The 19,258-nt window shown below is 40.4% G+C and overlaps 1 protein-coding gene across 3 annotated transcripts in view; it reads right to left on the reverse strand.

Annotated features, from left to right (window-relative positions):
- Window positions 1-321: 321 nt before the first annotated feature.
- The window catches only part of Nbn (nibrin), a 36,754-nt gene continuing 17,817 nt past the window's right edge, over window positions 322-19,258 (reverse strand). For 2 of the 3 annotated variants that reach the window (XM_021160786.3, XM_021160789.3), the window contains exons 9-16: window positions 17,279-17,408; window positions 14,125-14,397; window positions 11,882-12,326; window positions 9,652-9,720; window positions 7,008-7,157; window positions 4,722-4,835; window positions 2,593-2,642; window positions 324-1,388 (exon numbers count right to left, since the gene is read on the reverse strand). In XM_021160786.3, the coding sequence (XP_021016445.1) occupies window positions 1,361-1,388; window positions 2,593-2,642; window positions 4,722-4,835; window positions 7,008-7,157; window positions 9,652-9,720; window positions 11,882-12,326; window positions 14,125-14,397; window positions 17,279-17,408 (1,259 nt within the window). In that variant the 3' untranslated portion in view covers window positions 324-1,360. Of the gene's footprint in view, window positions 1,389-2,592; window positions 2,643-4,721; window positions 4,836-7,007; window positions 7,158-9,651; window positions 9,721-11,881; window positions 12,327-14,124; window positions 14,398-17,278; window positions 17,409-19,258 lie in introns of all 3 variants that reach the window. The other variant, XM_021160787.3, reaches the window with a different exon arrangement.

Below are 19,258 nucleotides of genomic sequence, written 5' to 3' on the forward strand. Positions count from 1 at the left end.
CATATGCTCACTGTTTCACAAATGAGGAATTTGAAAGTGTAATGAAGGTTGAGAATAAAATAAAATATTTATGACTCTATAAAGTGAAGTAGTATGTTCTGAGGTCTGGTCAAAGGTAGAGAGTAGCTGATCCAGACACTTACATATAATTGTAAAGGGACATACACAGTGTCCCATAAAGACCCAGCAAATAGTTACCTTGTTTCTAGGTATGTTCTAACTAAAAGAGGTGAGGCAGAATTTACATTGACCAGAAAGCTTTCAGTTCATAATAAAAGGTTTATATATATACTTTCTAGAATATAAGATATAATATACAGCTGGAGTTGAGATCTACGTCTCTATATTAAAGTATCTGAAAAAGAATCTATTTCCAGTTACCATTTTCCTTTTTAGGTAGAGGCAACCTACTACCTCTACTTTATAGACAGAAATACTTGGGACATTTAAGAAGCCAAGACAGAGTCACTGTGCTCAGTAAAACCACCAAAAAGGGGTCCATCTTTCTCTTTGGTATGATCTAGTCATTGTGGAGGCTGCATACTACCTCAATCTCTTATACTAAGATGGGGGACATATGCTCACGGACACCACTGCACTGGGATCACATCAGCTTAGGGAGGCTAAAGAATAATGGAAGAGAAAACGTACATTGATGTGCCTACCATCCAATCTACAGTGAAAATGACCAAGGCACAGAGTAATTACAAATGTAATTCCTGAAAAGTGTTATGCACAGGAATTTGAATGAGGGCTGGAGAGATGGCTCAGAGGGTAAAAGCACTAGCTGTTCTTCTAGAGGGCCTGAGTTCAATTCCCAGCAACCACATGGTGGCTCACAACCACCTATTTGAGCTGGCGCCCTCTTCTGGTGTGTAAGCATGCATGCACAGAGAACTGTATATATGTTAATAAAGAAATAACTCTTAAAAAATGTATCTAGTACATCTATATCTGTGTTTATATATAGATATAAATATATGTATATCTCTATCTATCTATCTATCTATCTATCTATCTATCTATCTATCTATCTATCTATCTATCCATAACACAGCAGGAATCAATCAGCTAGTGGATGGGAGACTTTGGTCTTTACCCGTAATGGAGTTTCAGGATTTTGAATACTATGATTCTAATAATTACTTAGTAAGTAAGAAACACATTTAAAAAGAGGGGATAATTATAATGTATATATTCACCCCAGAGACAACGTTACCACACAAAAGGAATGGAGTTTGTTTCCTTTATTTAATAAACTGAAACCTTAAAGCATTTATAATTTCTATGTACTATATTAACGTATCTCAGTTGGTCTGAAGTAGAAATGTGTTTCTACAGCTTCCTTTATAAGGTTCAATTATCTTCTTCTTACATTAGGATTATATCTGCAAAGAAAAAAATCGTTAAAGGACATTTCAGTAGAGATTCCATTAATGGGCTGTCAACCTGCAGTCTTCACTTTAGCAGACCACATTAAAACTAAAACAATAATATAAGAACTTAGTGTGGATTTGAATAGATCCCATCTAAACATTTCCCCAAAATGAAGTATATGCTTTGCACAAAAAGCTTAGTGGCTCCAAAATATAATTACTGCTTTATAAGATTTTCTCCTATATAACTTCGGCAGCCAGATGTCTCATTGATTTTTCTTGTACTCATAAAAATTCAGTATCGTCACCATTCTTACCAGTTACTTTACACTATCTACTGTCAATACAATTGTCAAACTGGCTGCAAACATACTGGGGGGGGGGGGGGGGCGGCAAGATGGCTGAGCAGGTAAAAGCCCTTGCTGCTGAGCCTGATGACCTGAGGTCAGTCCCCATGACCCACATGGCAGGAGAAAACGAACTCCTGAAAGTTGTCTTCTCAATTCCACACACTCACTATGCCAAGCATACTTCAACACACACATGCCCAAATGCAGGTATAGATAAATATGTGTGCATACACACAATAAATGTGTTTAGAAAAAAGATTAAGGCATCCTGTATTTTAGGTTGAGAAAGAAGGGTGCTCTGTTTCAGCCAGTGTCTACCTGACTTGGTAGTTCATTAGTATTTGAGAGGTAACCATTCCAAAGTTTATTGGGTTTCTAGAAGTCTCAAAATATATTAAATTATAAATTCTTAGCAACTTTCTAAAGCCTGCCATAAAGGAAGCAAAACCAGTTTTGGATCTCTCATCCAATCTTTCATTTTATCCATTTGTCAAATTAAAACTAGACAAATGGTCTGGACTCTTTAATTGTCTGATTCTGAAATCCTTTCCTTTAATTCTCCTATAACAAAAACCTCACAGATTGATAATCGAAATACTTTTGGGACCTTCCCTTGCCTGAAGGATATCATGCAAAATTTAAACATGTCATGATAAGACTGAATCAATCGTAAATCTATAGCCAGGAAATTTCATCAATGTGTTCAAGTAATAAAAATACATGAGTTAAAAGTCAAACTTTCTTTATGTGAAAGTACTGTGTGTCTCTCCTATGTGGACAGAAGAAACAAATATTTGACTGTCATGAACATAACTGAATTATATCTACATTTCTCAAATGGCCTTGGGAGAAAAGTAAAATCTTACCTAAACAGATCATCAGCAAGAGATTCCTCCTTTGCTTGTTGTTTCTGTACCTGTCAAAGTTAACATAATGTGGCTCATTTACTCAGCAGTAAATACCTCCAGATTTCCATACACAAGCTTGTCACTCGTCAGCAAGTGTTCTTCTGTAGTCTTCCCATTCAGCCAACCCCTCTATTTTCATTTCATGCTAAAATCACTGCACGATTGTAGTTAAGTAACTGTCTAGACAATTTCAAAGACAATCAACACAGAGAGCTAGGTTACTGAGTTTCTAAACAGTCTTTCTGGCAGAAAGTTCAGTGCTCTGGGCTCAAGGAAGATGATGGAATATGGGCTTCATTGAAACTGGTTCAGTGAGTGAGGCTGCATGCTGATAAGCGTGATGTGCTGAGTTCAATACCCACGTCTGTATGACAGAGGGAGAGGGCAGACTCCAAAAGTCTGACCTCTGGCCTCCAGGCACATAAAATAGTACGGAAGTGCATGCATACACACACAGAAACATGCAAAACCACAAAATTAAACCTTTTAATTACGGATTTAAAGAGAGACTTGTCTAGCTTGCTCTGAGTCATAGTCATTCCAGTGACCATGACTTGAAAGTGCAAGAATCACGTCATCTGCAGTCAAAGCAGCCTGACAGGCGAACAATCTCCCTTCCTCTTGCTAAATCAGGACAGAGAAGTTTTTGGCCACAATAATTTTCAAAAGACCTCACCAAGCTCCTAACGCAACAGAGTTAGATCAGGGAAAAGCCCCTGCTGCAGGCTCCTTTCTCAAATGACTCCCCAGTCTGACCCTCAAATGTGCAAACCTTAAATCTGGCTCTTGGTGTGCTGGCCGCTTAACCACCTCGTGCCCCCTCATAGACCCTGTGTGCTTGCTTTCTTAGTCAGAACAGAAGGACAAACAGACTCTTCTCCTAAATATGAAAATCTGAGTGGTATTGTTCCTATTTCTCCCTCTGCCCAGAAAGACACCCTCCATTTGTTTTTCCACATTTAGTCACTTTCAAGGCCAACTTATTGAGTACTTACTTAGTGCCTACTACACAATGAGGACCATATTCCAGTCAGGGAGCACAGAGTTAGATTATGTCTGACTCTCAGAAGTGACATCACCACCAATTCAAGGAAACTTTAAGAACTGGCCCAGTGATTGGGAAAATTAAGGGTTTGCAGCATGAGTAGAAGGTCAGACAAAGAACAAAAGTCCAGATGACAGACAGGAGGTAGTGGGGATAAGCCTAGGGCAAGATGTCACTGTGTGGTGTGCTCAGGTGTGTGTGCATCAGCTGTATACACGCCGACCACTGTGGCAACAAACCAAGCGTTTGGCGGCATGCACCCAGCACTCACGAAGCACCTCTCTAACTCCCAGGGAAAGCAACAGAAGATGGAAAAGGCCAACAGCTGCACTGTCATTTAACTCCTCCCAAGCATTCAAGGAGCATTGCTGTGTGTTTGGTGCCGCTCCCTTCTCCTTGGTGTACTGGCTGGTTTTATGTGTCAACTTGACACAGGCTGGAGTTATCACAGAGAAAGGAGCTTCAGTTGGGGAAGTGCCTCCATGAGCAGCTGTGGGGTATTGTCTGTTGGTGATCAAACGGGGAGGGCCCACTGTGAGTGGTGACATTCCTGGGCTGGTAGTCCTAGGTTCTATAAGAAAGCAAGCTGAGCAAGCCAAGGGAAACAAGCCAGTAAAGTAACATCCCTCCATGGCCTCTGCATCAGCTCCTGCCTCAGGTCACTAAAGTCACTTAAGTTTCCTTTTAAGATGAATTGACCAGGGAGATGGCTCTGTGGATGAAGGGCATGCTGTGCAAGTATGCTAGCGTGTGAGCCCTGGCACCCACGTAAGAGCTGGGTACACACAGTCATCTTTGCACTAGGGGAAAGATAGGTAGGGGACAGATGAGCAGCTGGCACTCCAGATTCAGTGAGAGACCCTGTCTCAGAAATAAACAAATGCATACAAAAAAGGGTAATAATAAAAAAGACTCTTGAAATCAAGCTCTGTGCACAGGCACCCCCCACACTCACTCTCACACATGCATATGTATCACCCACACTGACGAGTCACAAGGCTGAAGTGCAATCCCACGTGTGGGGGCCTCCCTTTCTACTTACCTCCATTTCGTGTTTCAACCATTCTTCTAATTCGGTATTCCTTCGAGCATGGTGACCGACTAAGTCTGATCCTCCGATGATGTGTGGAAGCTTTCCTGCTCCAGGAAATGTAGCCTGCCAAAGAGGAAGCAGTGAGGTAAGCATAGTCACAAAAAAGATAACTATTTTTTTAAAAAAGAAATAAGATACAAACAGTGGAAGTTGTGCATAAACGTCTAAGGTGTGTATATTCTATTACCGAAAAGGAGACACAGACACCTGCGCCACACCCATGCATTCCCACCCTTTTCTGCTATTACTGTATCTACTACTAGATATGCCATTAGGACTTTCACATGAATGAAAAACACTTAGAAGTTTTAATTGTAGGTTGTTTTTTTTTTAATTTTTGTTTTGTTTTGTTTTGGTTTGTTTGTTTTGTTTTGTTTTGTTTGAGACAGAGTTTCTCTGTGTAGCCCTGGCTTTTCCTGGAACTCACTTTGTAGACCAGGCTGGCCTCGAACTCAGAAATCCGCCTGACTCTGCCTCCCAAGTGCTGGGATTAAAGGTGTGTGCCACCACTGCCTGTAGGTTTTATTTTTAAATTGCTTTAATTCATTACCTAGCAATCAAAGCAACCCAAAGAAAACAAACTATAGTTTAAAACACTGTATCTTATTCTAAGTTTTTCAAAGTTTAACCTATAATCCCAGCACTTGAAAGGCTGGGGCAAGAAGATAACACAGTTCAAAGCAAGCCTGGGTACATATCACGTTCCAGGCAAGCTCACACTTCATGCAAGACTATCATAAAAAGAAAAAATAGGGCTGGTTCTGGGAGTAAAGGTGCCTGCCATCAAGTCTGTCAACCCGAGTTCAATTCTCATGACTCATACAGTGGAAGAAGAGACATACCTCTCACATGTTGTCCTGTGACCTCCAGACACATATGCTGTGGCATGTGCATACCCTTACATAGAAAATAAGTAAGCAAGCAAACAAACAAATAATCCTACATAAATGTTTTTAAATAAAATGAGAAACAGTGTCAGAACTACTGCTCAGCTGGCACAGTGTCTGCTTAGCATGCGTGAAGGCATGAGTTAGATCCCAGCATGGGATGGTGCATTCCTGGAGCCCCAATACTCAGGATTGGGTGGAGAAAGTTCCAGGTATAAGTGTGTAAATGTGTCTGAGCATGTGTGCACACATGTGCACATGCTCATGTATTATTATTTTAATGAAATTACTTTACTTAGGGTAAAAATGTTCCCCCCAAGAGCCATACAGTTACAAAAACCCCAGTACAGACATGAGAAATCTCCTTTTGAGTGGTTGGTCAGAGGAATCCAAGCAATTCCCAAAATAATATGGACTGTTGCCATAGCCCTCGCTTGCCTCCCAGAAGCTGAAGCAAGTCCTTATTGCTGAAAACACAAGAGTTGGAAGAATCGAGCTGGATTTGGCCTGGAAGCCTCCTTTCTGAAAACTAGCCATCACAGTCCCAAGTAGGAGTGCCACTGAACAGACTCAGTAGGTTCTACTTATTTATTAATTTCTGTGTGGATAACAATAATATCGAAAGGAAAAGAGGCTTTGACGAGGAGTGGGAAAAAGTGGAAGGACTTGGGGGAGTAAAAGGAAGGGGTAAGTGACATAAATACAGTGCACACATCAGGTCTGACAGTGACAGAGTACACAGTTTCACTTATACTATCCCAACCATGAAATTTCACTACTGACTCTATTTCTTTAACTCTCTTATCTTCATAAAGTGCTGAGGTGAAGAACGATTTCAGGTCGTCACAGAGCAACATTAGAACCAGTGTGACTCTGTCCTTAGTAATAAAGCCTCCTTCATTCTTCAGTTGGGGAAAACAGCAGCCTCAGAACGAAGCAATCATTCAGTACATTTCTTTCTAAGTGTCCTAGGTTTATTAATAGTTTGTGTTGTCTTTTAGTAATTTTTTTTCCTTCTGTTTGGTGCAGAAGAAATAGAACAGGTTTTCAAAATACTGCTTTTAGAGGCTGGCCAAGTGGTTCATTAGATAAAGGCACAAGCTATCAATCTTGACAATCAAGACTTCATACTCTAGAACCTACACTGTGGAAGAAAAGAACTGACTCCTGCAAGCTGTCTTCTAACCTCCACATAACACACAACAGAAAACAAATTAGTTTAAAATGCAAAACAAAATACAAAAAAAATCCCATTAACTACTCCTTTTATTTGTATTTAGTGCCAGTGTTGTTTCTAACAACAATGCAAACACTGCCCTCTGGCGACACGGTTAATAAAGACACCTACCTTCTTGAATTTCTTGAAATTCTTCAGTGGACCACAATCATTTATGCACAGATTTCTCGAGGTGTGGTTACTGACGACCAATGACCTAAATTCAGTCAGCAGCAGTTTCCGTGGCAGCTCCTCACTGCTGTCCTGAAGATCATCACGATTCTTAAGTGGACATTAAATGGGTAGATAAGATCAGAAGGCAAGGGAAATCTATTTGTCATTTAGAGATCTACAGAAAAAAAGTCCAAATACCCAAGGGAAAACAGAGTTGTTTCTGGCACCTGAACTTTGTGTTTGGGATCAATCATATCTATTTCAAAACCAGAAAATGACTCAGGAACTCTACAGTTCTGAAAACATCTCTAGCATGTCCACCTAGAAGACTATAATGTGTACAGTATTTTTCACCTAGAGGCTACCTCAGCAAGCTTCCTTCTTATAGACATTCTCCTGACATATGTCACCACAGTCTGCCTCTTCCATTAATACTGGGTGCCATGACTATTATCTAGAATTCTGATCACACTTGGTCCTTAACTGATAATCTGTTCAGTGAGGTTCTGTGCTTATGTAATTTACTACTATCGAATTGGCAGTAGGTTTTACACTGTTAAAATCTGCTCTATGATACTGAAACACATTCTTTTTTTTTTCTTTCTTTCTTTCTTTTTTTTTTTTTTTTTGGTTTTTCAAGACAGGATTTCTCTGTATAGCCCTGGCTCCCCTGGAACTCACTTTGTAGACCAGGCTGGCCTCGAACTCAGAAATCTGCCTGCCTCTGCCTCCCGAGTGCTGGGATCAAAGGCGTGTGCCACCACTGCCCGGCTACTGAAACACATTCTTAACAAATGTGATTTCAGAATATAGAATTGCAATGTATATTTCCTGCTTTATATTTTTATAAAGCCTTTATTTTCTGCTTATTTTATATTATAAAAAATGATGTTAGACAAAAGGAAATCTGAGTGGGTTTGTTGAGTTCAAAATGGCTCATAAGTCAGCAGAAACTACATGCGAAGCACTTGACCCAAGAACATATGAACATATAATGAACATATAATGCAGTGATTGTTCAAGAGGTCTGGCAAAAGAGGCAGGAGCTTTGAAAATGAGGAATGTGGTGGCAGCCATCAGAAAGCATGGCCAAGAAGTGAGCAGTCGTAAGAAGAAGATCTTACAGCTACAAGAGAAGTTGCTGAACTGGGACCATGGGGACCGGTCAACTATTGCTCAGCATCTGGAGTAAACTGGAAAGGTGAAAGGGGTGCCTGTGAGCTGAGCAATAATGATGATGATGATAAGAAGTAAGTAACACATCAGCTTGAGTATCATCTATCTTCTCTTATCTATACAACACACCATGTCTCAATCAGACTGTGATGTGCAACACAAATCAGTGATGGCTACTTTACTGGATGGACGAGAAGCTCCAGGGCATTCACCAAAACCAAACCTGCACCCCAAAACCATGTCACTGGCTGGATGCTGCTGGCCTGACCCAGTGCAGCTTTTCAGTTACTTCCTAGTAAAACCACTGCATAAGAAAAGATGCACAACAAACCAATGAGATGTGCCCAAAGCTACAATGGTTACGGCTTGCACTGATTGTCAGAAAGGCCCCAATTTTCCTTGACAACATCTAACTGCACACCACACAATCAATACTTCCAAAGTTGAAATGAATCGGGATGGGAAGCCTTGCCCCATCCACCACGTTCTTGCCAGCTGACTACCACTGCTTCAGGCATCTTGCCACTGTTTTACAGGGAAACACTACCATAAGCAGATATGCTTTTTAAGAGTTCCTTGAATCTGGGTTTTTATGCTACCGGAAAAAAATTCATTTCTCAGTGGCAAAAATGTATTGATTATAATAGTTCCTATTCTGATTAACAACAATGTGTTTGAGCTTAGTTATGACTGTAGTGATTTAAAATTCATAGCCTGGATCTGCAATTCTCTTTATTTCTAAGTTAATCCTTATCTAATCTAATTCATCCTGATACTTACACATCAAGGCTGACCATCCTAATTCTTTTTGTCTTTTCCGGAGAAAGGGTCTCACTATGAAATCATGGCTAACCTGAAATTTGCTATGTAGCCCAGGCTTGCTTAGAACTTACGGAGCTCCACCCGCTTCTGCCTTACTAGGAATAAAGGCATAGGCCACACCCAGCTATTAATCCTTTTAATTGATGAACTATATAATTTATATGCAAGATGAGTGCAGATAGAAATAACAACAACAAACAATGCCCCCATAGAAGCTCCTCTGATGCTAATGAATGTAATCAGAACCTTACTTAAGTAAAACTGGCCTAGCTCTTTTGGAACTTACAGGCACCACATCTACATTACCATATTTTGATATAAACAACAACCCTGCTGGAAAAGTTTCAGCTGTCAGCTGTTTTATAAACAAGTTTCCTTAAGAAAACCATTTGCTCAAGACTGTATCCATGCAGTACAGAGAAAGCGGTTAAACCTAAGATTCTCTATACTCTTTAATGTCTCATGGCTACAGCATAATCTCTTTACAGAATAGGCAAATCCCTAAATGGACCAGAATTATAAAAAGAAATGTAAACTGTCAGAAATGTCTATGATGGTAGTCATTTTAAGTCAAATGTATGCAAGAATACAGCAATTTCCTTACAGCTATTTCCTGTTTTGTTGACCACGACTCTGTCTGAAGTTCATCTTTCTTTTCTCTTTCATCTTCTTGCTAAAAAATAAAAATCACTGTTCATAGGAGTTGTAAATAATCTCTTTAAAAACCTCAAAAACGATCATGCTATGAACCTGGAAATAAAAGTAAATTATATCCAACAAAATGTAAACACAACATAAAGTCATAAAATCATAGCCAGAAAATTACATTACCAGTTAACCTATATTGTAAAAAATGGTAAAGAAGATGCTCTATCTGGCTGGGATGGTAGACTATCAATAAGCGCTGACCAACCTTCCTGTATACACATTTACAAAGACAGATCCTCCAAATGGGTTAAGAAAATCAAATGAAGAATACTCTAACTGAGTAAGGTTGGTTAACTATACCATTCCTCTATGTGATGCTTGCTGTATCATGCTGTCCAAGTAACTAGAAACGTCGATTGAAGGGCTCGCAGATCCTCTCTATATATACCACTTCTCTCATATACAAGAGAATCAGCAATTACCTGAAAATTACAAGGTGGGGGTTTTTGTGCTTTGTTTTTGTTCATTTGTTTTTGGTTACAGGGTCTTACTATGCAGGCCTGCCTGGCTGGGAACTTACTAAGGACACCGGGCTGATCTCAGATTCACGAGATATGCCTGCCTCTGCCTCCTGAGTACCAGAAAAATAAAATATCCTTAATACTTTTTGAAACCTTTCTGAAAAGATTCTTACTAAAAACAAGTTAGTTCTAGAATATAGTGATCTATTTTTAAATAGATCCTAACTTGTTTATTCTCTCTTAACTCCTACATTTTATTTATGACGTCATCCTTAAATCCAAAGGGAACCACCAATACTAGCCCCTCCCCCAAACCAAAGCGTGACGTCTCAAGAGGAGAATCTGGGCTCAGCTTAGGCTGCACTACAGCATAGGTGGACAGATAAAGCTCCAAGGCAGCACTCCTCAGGAGCTTGTGAAACGGATTGCTGTCTGCCACAGAAAGAGCCACTTACTCATCTGCTCCTCCTGGAGACAGGCAAATGGGGCATCTAGTTACATAGTAAAGTGCCACGGTAACCTTGAGGGTCCTCTGGTCCCTATTAATTTGTATCTGTTGTTATGTGTACCAAAGCCCCCTACACTCCCATGATGCTCCGGTTTACAGGCTTCCCTCCCCTGACCCTACAGATACCTTTTCTTTATAATGAGTGAGCGCCGCTCCCCAATTTCTCTGTGCACCAGAGAGATATCTCTGTCTGCTAGGTTCCTCTCTGCCCCAGAGAGGTAGCCATGCTGCTTCAGACCTCCCCAAATACCTGTGGTTATTCTCTCTGTTGTATCTATAGTAAGAACCTTTCCTGACATATGGAGTGCTCTGACGGGTGGTTTGCTGCCCCCTTGCTTACATCAGTTTACTGTAAGTTTCAAGATAGTAAAATACGAATAAAATTATACAATGAGACCATATACCACAGTGTCATGGTTTGAATATGCTTGGCCTAGGGAGCGGCACAATTAGAAGGTGTGGCCCTGATGGAGTAGGTGTGTCACTGTAGGCGTGAGCCTTAAGATTCTCATCCTAGCTGCCTGGAAGTCAGTATTCTGCCAGCAGCCTTCAGATGAAGATGTAGAACTCTCAGCTCTGCCTGCGCCATGCCTATGTGGACGTTGCCATAATCCTGCCTTGATGATAATGGACTGAACCTCTAAGCCAGCCCCAATTAAATGGTGTCCTTTTAAGAGTTGCCTTGGTCATGGTGTCTGTTCACAGTGGTAAAACCCTAACTAAGACATACAATAACATAATTTTATTTTCTAATTACATTATCACGAATCCTTACATATTAAATAAAAGCCTTTTGTTGTTTCACAGAATGCTATTTTAATGGTGTCCATGGGTACATGGTACTCAATTTTTGTCTCTTCCTATCTGGATTCTAACTGTGAGGCAGAGGCAGAGGCAGAGGCAGAGCAAGGGCTTCTGAGACTCAAACTACAACCACTCTTCTGCAGGTCTGTGCTCACTGTATGCAGTGGGTCACCTGGGACAGAGTTTAAGGAAAAGAAGCCAAGGCCATCTAAAGATCTCAACTGCAATCACAGCACTCAGGACATGAAGGCAGAGGGACCAAACTTTAAGATGATCTGTCCCTATGCATCTCATTTGAGACCAGCCTTGGGTACCTGAGATCTTGTCTCACAATACAGTAAACAGTTACGTACAGGAGCGCTGTTGCTTTCCGGCTCTGATCCACCATTCAGGGGCCGATTCCTCTCTGCATCCATCCTTGGCTTTTTTCTGATGGTGACATCTGCCTCCTGCTTTTCAACCTTCACTTGAACTGCCAACTCTGGCTTTGTACTCCTCAGTAACTCTTCCAATACTTCCTCTTCTGTAGCTAAATCAACATCTTTTCTTTTTCTTGGTCTAAGAGTTTCTGTGGGAAATGGTTTCCTGTCAGGACTCTTCCTGTTGAGTTTTATGTCCATCCCACCCACAGATGAGGTGTCGGCTTCCCTGTCCAGGGTCTCATTCTGAGACTGATGCTCCTTGCTTTTCCACAGTGAGGGTCCGGCAGGTTGTGTTTGTTCTAAAAGAGAACAGGACAGCTCCATCCTGGATGATTTGCATGAGGACAGTTCTGGATTGTCTTCATCCCTTTCCCTTCTGTTTGAAAAGGAAAACAAAGTTGGAATGAGGGATTTTGTTTAATCTGTCATTATTTACTACTCAGGCCAGGAAACTCATAACCTTCCCCTGACTTTATTAGCAATATTACTGAAAGTCAACCTTCCCAGTGGTGTGTGCTTCGTATTCTTTCTACTGTGTTGACAGGACAGACGGATCCTGTGTTTAAAGCATTTGAAGAGCCCTGTCCCCTCTGCTAATGTAGACTCATCCAATAAACTAATGTGAGGGAAAAGAGAAATATATAAAAATACACAGGGCCCGCTGGCAAAAGGCAGCACCTTATTCAGCAGTGTAGGGAATTCATGGGCAATGAAAACCTTTCTACCTGATGAGTTAAAGAGAGCTGGAGTCTAGAAATCAAGAAATCAAGCCAAACAGGCTAAACTTAGAACACACATCAACTGAATACTGGAATTAGTATGTGATCATGTCTCTAACAGTCCTCTATACAACAGTACATCATTCACTCAAGAAGTACTAAACAGTTTGCTAACACACATTTTACAACAGTGCAGAGGAGTGACACTTGCTCTCTGCTTTCATGGTTGTCAGAGATCTGAGTACAAAGCTGGCTGCAAATGTCCAGTAGAGGAGAGGTGACTTCAGGGAGGCAGAGAGGAAACAATTAAGGATTACACCAAAGTAAACTACCCTTTTTTCCCCCCTACCTTCCAAGATAGGTTATTATAGAAAAAGACGAGAAAGATGACTCTGGAACTTTGGTTTGATTAATCTTTCTTAAAGACAGGCAGCACACAAAAACAAAGCTAAAGTCTTAGGAAGGTGAAGAAACACGAAGTGCAGTCTGTATAATGGGCCTAGTGGGTTTTAAGGACAAAACTGAGATGGAGCCGGGCGTGGTGGCACATGCCTCTAATCCCAGCACTTGGGAGGCAGAGGCAGGCAGATTTCTGAGTTCAAGGCCAGCCTGGTCTACAGAGTAAGTTCCAGGACAGCCAGGGCTACACAGAGAAACCCTGTCTCAGAAAAAAACAAAAAACAAAAAACAAAAAACCAAACAAACCTGAGATGGAATAAGCTAAGAAATAAAACCAGTAGGCCAGCAAGATGGCTCAGCTGATGAGGGCCACTAATCCTGACTGTACTGGATGGGTTTGTATGTCACCTTGACACAAGTTAGGTTATCATAGAGAAAGGAGCCTCACCTGAGGAAATACCTCCATGAGATCCAGCTGTAGGGCTATTCTCAATTAATAATGGGCTAAGGTGAAGGCCCAGTCTATTGTGGGTGGTGCCACCCTGGGCCGAAGGTCCTGGGTTCTATAAGACAGCAGGCTGAGCAAGCAGTGGGAAGCAAGCCAGTAAGCAGCACCCCTCCATGGCCTCTGCGTCAGCTCCTGCCTCAGGTTCCAGCCCTGCTTGAGTTCCTGCTCTGACTTCTCTCCAGGATGGATTATTACTTGGAAGTGTAAGCCAAACAAAACTTTTCCTTCTCAACTTGGCTTTTGTGGTCATGGTGATTCATCGAAGTGATAGAAACCTTACTAAGACACTGATAATCTGCAGTGGCTCCAAGGATCCACATGGTGAAGAGAGAGAACTGACACCTACTAGCTATCTTCTGACCTCCAAAAACGTCACACACACACACACACACACACACACATTTCTAAAAACCCAAATACATACTTTCTATAGATAACATTCTGTTTATTTTCCAACAAAACAGGCTAAATACAATACTGCTCTATAGTTATCTGTCTATTGAACTATGTGTTTCAGAGACACAGTAGAGGAATTATTGACAACATACCTTTTTCTGGCGCATGGCTGGAAGTAGTTTTTGATGGAGTTCTGCTGCTGCTGAGAAGTCCAATCCTTATTTTTACTTGCAACAGGAAATTTCATTGGAGAAAGCTGATAGCTCGGGGACTTTCCCCTAACCAGCGTATTTGATGCTAGGTTATTAGCTTTGGAGCTTGGTTTAGGGGCCTCCTTTATATTGAATGTTTCTTCTGAAAGCTTCCTAGAGCTTTGTTCCAGTCCAGGGATCTTTACTTCTTCTGGTCTTTCACTCAAAGGCATACTATAGGGAAGGACAGAGAGGCAAACAACTAGTACAACAACGTGTACTCACAAATAAAGCTCTCTAAATGTTCTGATAGAAACAAATTCAGAAGTGTAGAAAATAATTCAGCTAGCATATTTTCCCATTCCAAGAGAGAAGCACCCTGGCTGTCTAGTGCCTGAAGGGTGACATCATACTCTTGGCACACAGCCCAGCAGGCTCCCCACAGCACACACCTTCAGATACTCTCCCAGAAACACTGCCAGATACACTCACGACCCTAACCTAGCATCCCACTGTATACTCAACAAGGTGGTAGGCCTGGGTAATTTTTATTTAAACATTTTAAAATTATCTTCATGAAAGAAAGTGTTATAATAAAATACAGGAAATCAAGAAAACTATATTACTCCAGCATCACACATAGATTGCTGTGTGTGCATTTAAATCACCCTGGACAAACTGATATCTGACTACCTAACCAGATGGTAGTCTTTACTGTAGAACTCCAGACTACTAGAGAAATATTTTATAGACATACATTGTTTTGTGCAATATGATTGAATGGACCAAAAAACAAAAATAATGCCGGGTGACACAGAGTAACCCTGTCTTGAAAAACCAAAAAAAAAAAAAAAAAAAAAAAAAAAACCACTTTTAAGCAACAACTACTAAAAATTAACTATTTCTTTTACAAGTTCTGTTCACAATATAATAGTATAAATTTATATACAACCTAACATAGTGTATTAACTATCTTAATAGAACATGTTTTTGTGTAATATTAAAAATAAGACATAAATGAAAACTATCACAGAGATAACAAAAGCCAAACAGAATTTTTCAAATAAGAAAAACCATAGAAAAATGACATGTATGGATGAATATTAACTATCTAGATATCCAAGATGACTTAATACATTATCTCCCGAATTATAAGAAATATTTAATTATAGGTATTATGTAAAATGGCAAAACAGTCCAGAAGTTCCTCCATCCTGTATTCTTACTGAGGCCATTTCAGGTTTAACTAGAATTTGACCTCTTGATAGAGAATCAATGGCAAATTACCCAGCTCTACTCTAGGACTCAAGGCCAAGATGCCCCAGCTAATTTATTTTAGTGTCTGTTACACTGTCCGTTTGTGTAACACTCCCTGCTCCATAGCTGCTGAGGATATGGTTTTTGCCTTTCAAAGCCTCCTGGTCTAAATGCTTAGGGCTACACTTAGGTCCAAATACTTAAATGTAGTCCAGGGGCCTGGAAAAAAACCTTTTAATTGGCGACAAGCTGTGTCTGTGTGGTCATCGCTGGATGGCTATCTGTAACAATTATACAAACTAACACATTTATAATAATATATTCAAATTCAAGAGGAATATATTCTAAGACCACCAGGCACTTGAGGCCTGAATGCAATGATAGTGCCAAATTATGTAAATACATATTTTTATGTATACATATCACTAATTTATAAAGTAGGCTTAAATTAGCGGTTAACAGTAGAAACTAAAACATCAGTAATTACCATGTACTATAATAAAAGTTACATGAACGTGGTGTCTCCCAAACTATCATATTGCACTATACCCACCCTTCTTATGATAAGACATAAAATAATCACTACGTGATTAAAGAGATGCATGATTTAGGCACTGTGAGGCAGCATCCGGCTACTATGTAAAAGCACATGAATGTAAGCACTGAAGCACTAAGCCAGTCACTCCAAACCACAACAGCTATTAGTGACCAACAGGTAGGTAGCATAGACAGCAGGAACCCACTGAACAAAGAAATACTGTACATGCAGGTAAGATAACGTGACAGTGGCTCTCAATCTGTGGGTCGTGGTCCCTTTGGGGGTTGAATGACCCTTTTACTAGGGTAACCTAGGACTATCAGAAAATACAGATATTTACACTAAGATTCATAATAGTAGCAAAGTCACAGTTATGAAGTGCCAACAAAAGAATTTTATAGTTGGGGTTGGCCACAGTATAAGGAACTGCAGTAAAGGGTCACAGCGTTAGGAAGGTTGAGAACTGCTGTGCTACGATATTTCATCATGCTCTTCAGAAGTGTAAGTTAAAACTTAGACATTTCTAGTTTCAGCAATTTTTCCATTCAATACTTTTAGACAATGATGTATTGTGGGTAATTAAAAATACATATATGTATGGGCTACTCTATTTTAAATTTATTTCATTAGTCACTAATACTTTTTCTCTTTAAAACACATTTGAAAGACTAATAAAAATTACCCTACAGCAGTAACAGAACAGCTTGTAGACTAACTCAGCTCTGCCACACTACCCCCCTCACTTAGCTACCTGGGGTCTACAGCTACTCTGATCCTACAATGACAGAGTTAAGCATCTCTAACAAAGTTCAAGACCCCACAGGTCTGTAACACTTCCTTGCTGAAAGAACTACATCCAACAAAGGAATGCTGAGAGTGGGAGAAAGTCTTCCCCAATACCAAACGGTCAGCCCTGAAAACATTCATACAAGTGATACTACACAGACTGAGCGGATTGTAGGTATGCATTTAGGAATACAAATAGGCACGCACACACAAACACACACACACACACCTAAGAAAAAAAAGAGGCTATGAATTGGGGGGGGGGGGGGGTAACAGGGAATATTTGGAGGAAGGAAAGGAAAGAAGAAAATGGTGTAATTATCTCAAAAAAAAAAAAAAAAGGAAGGGAAAGGAAGGAAAAAGGGAAAGGGAAAGGGAAAGGAAAAGGAGAGGGAGAAAAAAATTGATGATCCTTGTGAGATATCATTTTCCCTGGCGCTCCGTTCCATGCTTTGTCTTGATAAAAACAGCAACTTTTCTTGAATATGGCCTTCCTGGATAGAATCATTGCAACAGCATGCTGAGATGCTTTACCATGTATCTGCTGGTTCTGATTCTGTGTCAGCTACGTATGTGGTCATATTCATTGGAGCACTTGGGATTATTTTTCCATTGGCTGACAGGACTTGGGAAAGGCTTGGTCCTGGAGTCGTTGTCTTTAATTCTGTACATCATGCAAGAAAAAAAAAAAACAAAAAACACAACTATTAAGCATAAGATGGAAACAATTATAAAAACCTCAAGTTGTTTTGGGGGGCAACATAAACAGATATATGGACTGCAATAGGAAGCCAGAGGGACTGTCTCACCCTGTCACTCTGAACATCAAAGCCAGTGGCTCTTGAGGGCTTTGTGAGACACGCACTTACAATCAAATAAAGCACCCAGATGTCTTGGTGACTTCCCAGGATATTCTGAACTGAAGAATTCCAATTTGAAGTAAAACCTGTTTCTGTGGTGTGTAAATACAGCTGAGCATTAAACAGAAACAGAGGCCAGATGCCACAAAGGAGGCTAGGATGCAAGAAGCTCCTGCCACAGGGCCAGTGGCTATTTTCATGCTTATTGTTTATGCCTTAAATGACTGACACATTTGGCCCCCAACCCCATAATATCCACAACACAAAAGGCAAACGCTACGTCTAAAAAGTTGGACAGATCTGTAACAGACTGAAGGGATGGCCTCCTCAGGAATATGGTGATATGTAGGTTAGTTTTCTTGTTAAAGGGTGAAGACTTCATCTTTAGCTTCTAAAGATAAACTCTGGGAATTCTATTCGTGAACTCTGGGAAATATTAATCATAACACAACTCCAGCAAAAGAAGTTATGTGACATGTTTAAAACGTCCCAAGCACTTCAAATTATATATTTGTGAAGCTTGGTCAGCAAGAGAAACAAATGTGCTTCACTTAGCACATCAGACTATACACATGCAGCAGCAGGTCTCAGCAGCTGTGATGTAAGAACTGGCTTGAATGGATTATCTGGTTTATAAACTCATATTAATGTACTAACTTCTCTCTACGTTAGTTTCCTTGCCTATACAATGTATAAAACATCTTTTAAAAGACTTTTGTTTCAAGCTAAGTTGTAATGATGCACGGAAGATTCTTCCGATAGCTTCTATACATGCAAAGGCAGCAGTGATTATTACTCATCAGTATGCCTGATAGTCTCTCTATACCTAACCGATTCCTAGTCAAAACTCTAATTTCAAAGATTCCTCATCTATTTAAACCAAGGTTGCAGAACACAATACAGTATACTGCTGCCTATTTCACAGGCACTGTTTAGCACGCTACAGCAGCCGCAAGTTTAAGTGGAGAGCATGTTCTCCACCTTGTCTATTAGCCGAAGTCCAAAACCTGCTCATGAAAGCAGGCAAAGAAAAGCTACCAGGAGAAATAAACAAAAAACTCTCTAAAGGACCCTGTCCCGAGGCACAGAACAATTCCCATACCTAAGGCTCAAGGAACACTGTAGAAGAGGAGGCAGAGGTCAGAGGATCAGGGGTGTGCAAGATACTACATTTTCTAGTAGTGCCAGAAAAACACCCAAAGTTTCACCAACATGACTGCTGAAACATGACCTAAATAAGGTCAACAACAATAGACATGCCGGAGTGTAGCAGGATGTTCCCTGTCCAATTAATTTAAATATTAGTCACATGGACTCAAGCTCTGGAATTCAAACTAAGAAACAGCTAGCAGGCTGAGGTCCCCTGCTGTGGCAGTGCAGGCTGCTCTGAGTCACAGAGTTGTAGAATGGAATGGAATTATTTGCTTTTAGGAAAGATTTATATACAGATTTTGACGAAGTCACATGGGGAATTTCACCCCCAGTTTGGAACTAGGATAGGGAAAATTAGTCACTGACTCCAAGTAGAGAGGGCGGTGATAATCATTGCCTGCTATGGACAGGTATTAATTAACAATGTCTGTGGTCCAGGTAGAGAGATCAACAGAAAAATATTATAACAGGTATTAATAAAATAAATAAAATATTCCTGCTT

The sequence above is a fragment of the Mus caroli genome, unplaced genomic scaffold, assembly GCF_978045245.1.
Source record: "Mus caroli unplaced genomic scaffold, Mus_caroli_1 scaffold_6, whole genome shotgun sequence".
NCBI lineage: Eukaryota > Metazoa > Chordata > Mammalia > Rodentia > Muridae > Mus > Mus caroli.